At 34.2% G+C, this 6139-nt stretch overlaps 1 protein-coding gene across 1 annotated transcript; it reads left to right on the top strand.

The window, feature by feature from the left end:
- The first annotated feature begins 231 nt into the window (after positions 1-231).
- On the top strand, positions 232-4489 carry LOC143539265 (GEM-like protein 1). Its single transcript, XM_077032622.1, has 4 exons — positions 232-309; positions 756-857; positions 3336-3607; positions 4283-4489. Exons 1-4 carry the CDS (start codon positions 249-251, stop codon positions 4460-4462), a joined length of 615 nt encoding a protein of 204 aa, XP_076888737.1. The 5' UTR covers positions 232-248; the 3' UTR covers positions 4463-4489.
- Positions 4490-6139: the final 1650 nt, after the last annotated feature.

Here is a 6139-nt window from a genome sequence, read left to right on the forward strand (position 1 = left end):
TTGGAATCAAACGTTAACCCATCTATACGGAAACCATAACGTCTACATTCAATCGAACAAGCTTATTCATCTGAACTCCCGTTCTAATTATAACTCATAAGCCATCAATGAATCCCAATCAATCACCGAAACCAGAGGATTCTCATTCTCACTCCACCGATGACAGCTGGACTTCTCCGCCGTCTGCCGGCCAACAGACTACCGCAAGAGCATCGGATGCTCCTCCTGCTGGTTTGACGTCAACTACGATGCCTAACGAATCTAATCCTTACGTCACCCCTGCTCCCCTGCCTATATCTTCTACCAAGAGTGAGTTTTGCTAGCCATTTGTTTTGTTAGGTGTTATTGGTAATTGATTTCAACATGAAAGGTTACTTTGATACTGAAATTGTTATTAGCTTCGGTTTGTTTATGTTCGTTCATTTAATAAATGAATGAACATCCAACAATAATTTGTGTTAGTTTAGTTAAACAAACCAACATGAACACATGTTTCGTTTGTTCATATATGTTCGTGAACTGTTCGTTTAGATTTTAAATGAATGAACAAGAACGTGTTCGCTTTTTAAACGAGCGAGCATGAACACAAATATTTGTTCAATTAAGTGTACGTGTTCGTTTAATGTTAAATGAATGAACACAAACATGCCCTTGGTCGTGTTCGTTTACAGGCCTAATTGTTACTGATAAGATGCTTATTGATCAGTTTAAGTGTATTGTTTTATGTTGTTTTGTATTTGTTGTTGTTGTATTAGAAACGATTGATTCGGTGAAGGATATGCTTGAGAAATGGGGAAAGAAGGCTGCTGATGTTACAAAGAAAGGACAGGATTATGCTGGAGAAGTCTGGCAACACTGTAAGTTTAGTACATAAGAATTGTTTTCGATCAGCAGTTTTTGTATGATTTAACTGCATGTCTGCATATATGAAGCGTGGTATGTGTATCTTTAGTTTCAATACGCCTTTATAGCTTGGTAGATTATGGAGATTGAACATACATGATTACATATAGTTTTGGACATGTTGGGGCTATTAATAAAAGTTGTTAACAACTAGCGTCTTCATTTTCTTAAGTTATATGTTTCTTTTAAGTGTTTTAATTACTTGCAGGTAAAGGCAAGCACAGCTATGAAACAAATGAATAAAATAGGTATTTGCTTATTGGGTTTAGATTTACTGCTTAGGTGTGTGTGTGCGCATAGATATACAATATACATGTAGCTGTATTTGTGTATAAGTATACAGTTTACATTATGAATGTAATTACACGATGGTGCGTCTAGGATACCCATCAAACACTCTTCAAGACACCGTGTATCATTCTCTATAGTAGGCAGTGATTGGCCTAGGATACCATTATAACAAGTAACGTGATGAACTTTTTAACATATAAGAAATAAATAATTGAAATAATTGTAAATTGAGAAGAGTTGCGAGTTCCACTTCTCAAGAATGAGGTAGACAACGTAGAAAAATGGTTTGGAGGGTAAAAGATGGAATTGCCAAATGTGGGTGTTCAATTATGTCAGATGGTTGGACGGATATGTGGTATAAAACATTGATTAGCTTTTCGGTCAATGGTATTAAGGGGACTGTGTTGAGGGAGTAGGTTGATGCTTCTATTTTAATGAAGGCATATAAGAAGATGATTGGGCTACTTGATAAATTTGTGGACCGAATTATGGAAGCTAATGTTGTTTAGATTATCGCATCATCAAGGAAGCAACTTTAAGTTATCAGGCTACATTTCTCTTTTGAGTTTGTTTTTTATGAAGCCACTGATAAGTATTAGTAATTCTTTTTAGACCTCATTCTTCTAGCAAAAAGTTGATGGAAAAGAGGAAAGACATGTTTTGGACCTCTTGTGCTTCTCATTGCTTCGATCTAATACTTTAGGATGTTAGTAAGATTCCTAGAGTCAAAACAATTATTGAAAAATGAATTTTTTTTGTTGGTTACATTTACAACCATTGTGGTGTTTGCAATTTTATGAGTAAGTTCACAAATAACAAGGGCAAGAAGTTAAGTTACAAGGTTTGCAACAACATATTTTACTTTTACAATGTTTGCATAAGCAAAATGCTGCTTTGAGAAACATGTTTGCTAGCAAAAAATGGCTAAACAGTAAACGTACAGATGAAACCTTTAGTCGTTCTCAATATCTGGGTTGTTGCAGTAGAACTCCAGGTTAAAGTGGTAACCTACTGCAACGGCCAACGGCTCATGCGTCCATTTTTCACTAGCGAACATGTTTCTCAAAATAGCCTTTTGCTTATGCAAACTTTTAAGGATATGTTGTAAACCTTATAACTCCACTTCTGGATTCCTTGTCATTCTCTTTTTAATGGCTGCTTTAACTTTTGGAATCTTACCAACATCCTCAAGCATTAGATCCAAGCAATGAGCCATATAAGGGCTTTAATCGGAATTAAGCAGTATCCGTAAAAACTGTACAAGCAACTAACTTCTGCTGCACAAAATCGTGCGAACAAGAAGTATTTGTCTCGTGTCTGTATGAAATTTAGGCTGCACAGGCTGAAATATTACGGTGTCTTGTAAGAAATCTAGTTAAACTTAAAACTCGAAGATCAAACTTGACTCAAAAGTAGTGTACAGTTACTACTTGCTACCAGTTATTAGCATAACTATTTTACGAAGTCTGTAAGAAATTATTCAAGTTTCATACCACATATTTAACCGATCATATTCGTTTGAGATAACATGGCCCTAGTTTATTTTTTTATATTTTAAAGTTTTTATATAATACAAATCTTTGGTGATTCAAAGTTTTTGTTTTTTGGTTCCAATTTTGCTGAGATCACGAACAACAGCAATACCCTTAACTGTACTGAACCACCTCATACACACCCCTAATTGAAACTACTTTATAAGTCGCCCAAGTGTGCATATGGTTTCATTAATGCCAAAAACATGTCAAACAAAGAAAATACCCTTAGTTATTTAAAATATATAACAATCTTGACATATAAGACATTGACGCCTCACCGGTTGCATCTTTAAAAGTTTTAAGGGCATTTTCGTGTATCTGAAGTATTTTTTTAGCTGAAATTGGTATAAGTTAAACAAATTACATACTTGTTAAACAAATGACACTGTGACAATGTACCGTTTTCTAAGGTCTAACTTTTTTTTTTTTAACAAAACACATCCCAAATCAACACATTCATAAGTAACGGGCCGAAATTGCCACTTCTAGTAAACATGCATAACTGCAAATGCCAAGCACAATATTACACAATATCAACACATTCTTCTGTTATTGGAAGTATTAGCTATAAATAAATTAATAAATTGAACTTTTAATTTGGCTCAGTGAAAACTGGACCGAGTATCACTGATGCTGCTGTTGGGAGAATTGCTCAAGGAACTAAAGCTCTTACAGAAGGCGGTTACGAAAAAATCTTCGCAGCAACATTCGAGACGGTTCCTGATGAGAAACTAGTGACGTATTATGCGTGCTACCTTTCCACTTCTGCGGGTCCCGTTATGGGAATCCTCTACCTCTCAACTGCAAAACTTGCATTTTCTAGTGACAATCCACTTTCATACAAAGTTGGTGACGAGACACAATGGAGTTATTATAAGGTCATATCCGTCTTTTCACATTTGCGTTTTTGATACCTTATGTTTGACAATATTTTAATCGTGTCGACTGGACCCGTCTAACTCAAACCCGTAACTTCACGCCGAGTCATGTCGTGTCAAAATAGTCAGCTTTAGCGAATACATTTAGCTAAATAGGTTGGGTTCGGATTGACACGTTTAAACGTTTATTTATTTATTTTTTTAATGTGTTTTAATGTAATAACTAAAAATGGCTTTATATTTTTTTGCCAAAATTTGAAAATTAAAAGAGAAATTGACATCAATTTTTATAATTTAATCGTAACTGTTTAATATACATTTTCATTTTTTTGTTGTGTATTTATAATTTTAGAAAATTAATTTGCAACAAAACAAAAAAAAAGTGATAGAAGGTTGAGGTAAACAAGTCACGTTCGTGTCAACCTGTGAATGTTTGTGTCGTGTTTGGGCTCATGTGTTTGACACATTTTTAGGTTCGTGTCAAATTTTCGGGTTTGTGTTGAGTTCATGTAATCCAAACACGATCCCTCCCAACCCATTCAGTTAGAGAGTCAAAGAGTCGTAAACAGGTTGACATGATTAGTTCAACGGGTTAAACATGTCTATCCGAACACGTCTTGTCTAGTTAAACAAGTTAAATTACATGTCAATCCTAACACAATTTGTTTATTACAGGTGGTTATCCCGTTATATCAATTGAAAGCGGTTAATGCTTCAAAAAGCAAATCCAATCCCTTGGAAAAGTACATTCAAATCATATCCGTAGATAATCATGAATTCTGGTTCATGGGGTTTGTATATTATGACAGTGCTGTACAAAACCTTCAAGGTGTTCTTCAATCACATTATGTGTAACCTCATATCTTCATTTGACTCTATGTCTTGCTTCACTTCATAAGACTGTAACGTCTTACAAATTTGTATTTGTTTAACTCAATACGTGTTCGGGAATATGGAGTGGACTCCGGATTAATACTTGCATACTACGTAGTTGTGTTTATATAGCTTACATGATTTTCTTTAGTAGTTATGAACTTTAGATATATGTTATATATCTTCACTTTAAATTCTATATGGTGGTTCCCAACATATTGACAAAAGGTTCGTCATACCTTTGACGGGTTTTTATAGAATATCATGTTTTAGACTTCAATTATGGTTTATAGGTGATTATATTTGTGGCGTCCAGGCAGATGTGCTCTTATTTGGAAGGCTTTGAGCGCAATTTGCATTCAGCCGGAGTATTCCGCTATGGCTAGCATTGTTAGGAATGCTTCTGCTCATCTTAGGCCATTCTTGATGATGGACCCTCCGGCAACTTTAGAAGCCTTGGTTTGTAAAGGCTCTTATCTTGAACTAACGCTTTGATCTCGGCTTGTAGATCCATATCCTTTCGCATCAAGAGTACCCGCGCGTCTCAACCCCACCTTTATCCCAACCACCCCATGATGAACAGAGAGGAACCCGATGAGGGAAGTGGGACAATGTTCAGACCTTGGCTGTCAAACTCGATGGTTCATGGGATATGCAATTCACACCAACTATAGCATAAATATACATAAAAAAGTATTAAATTAGCATAAATAAACTTGAATATATATATATTCATTGTCACCTGCTAATAATGCAAACTGTGCTAAATAACAAGTACGAACATAAGGCCTATTCCTAGTCTTCTTTAGTTTTTTCTTCCTTGATGAACAACCTTACGAGAATCAAACCTCTTAAATGGCTTATGTCCCTCTTTTAAACATGTGAAATACTTATACGTGACAACCATTCTTTTCACATTGAAAACCTTTCCATACACAAAATCCTTTGGTTTTAGCATGTGCTTGACAAAACTCATATGAAGCATTTAGAGATGGAAACAATGTCCTCGGTTTTAGGGAAGAACATATGTTGGGTTTGAAATTTCTTTCAAAGATAAATTGATGATAGAAAATGCTTATCACCCGTTATAACTTCTAGTACGTTATTTATATTTAACAAAAAGACACATCATTAAGATGAAACATCTAATTTCTCTATATATTACATATGATTAAATAATTACTCTAGTTTTACAAATTTATTAAATAATTATTACTCTAGTTATACAAATAATTACGTTAGTTACACAAATGAATACACAAAAACGATAAAATAGTAAAAGCACTACTTATGCAAATAATTACTCTAGTTATTAACAATCTTATTTGAATATTTTAAAACAATAAAATACATTGTTTGTGTAAATAAATGATCTAGTTACGTTAAAGCACTACTATATTAAGCTGTTTGATGTCTTCATAAAGTGTTATTACACGATTAGCTGAATAACTCAATAAATATAGTTGTTCCATAGCTGATTCGATAAATTCATAACAATTAACTGAATAACTCAAAGAATGTTGCCATTTGATAAGTTCATAAACTAATTACGAGATTAACTGAATAACTCAGTGAATGCAAACACTTGAAGTATATACATATCTTGCAAGTCGATGTTAGTCTCTTTAGCCATTGATAGTGTACAAATTTACTTCACAC

The sequence above is a fragment of the Bidens hawaiensis genome, unplaced genomic scaffold (genome assembly GCF_021521415.1).
Source record: "Bidens hawaiensis isolate Kalapana, Puna unplaced genomic scaffold, B.hawaiensis_p1.1 tig00011830_1, whole genome shotgun sequence".
Lineage (NCBI taxonomy): Eukaryota > Viridiplantae > Streptophyta > Magnoliopsida > Asterales > Asteraceae > Bidens > Bidens hawaiensis.

What these genes read in the sequence shown, in the direction of transcription:
- LOC143539265 (XM_077032622.1), top strand. Translation starts at nt 249, where the DNA reads ATGCCTAACGAATCTAATCCTTACGTCACCCCTGCTCCCCTGCCTATA. An exon ending in GCCTATATCTTCTACCAAGA is followed by an intron (nt 310 to 755) that starts GTGAGTTTTGCT and finishes TTGTTGTATTAG; the next exon opens with AAACGATTGATTCGGTGAAG. An exon ending in TGGAGAAGTCTGGCAACACT is followed by an intron (nt 858 to 3,335) that starts GTAAGTTTAGTA and finishes AATTTGGCTCAG; the next exon opens with TGAAAACTGGACCGAGTATC.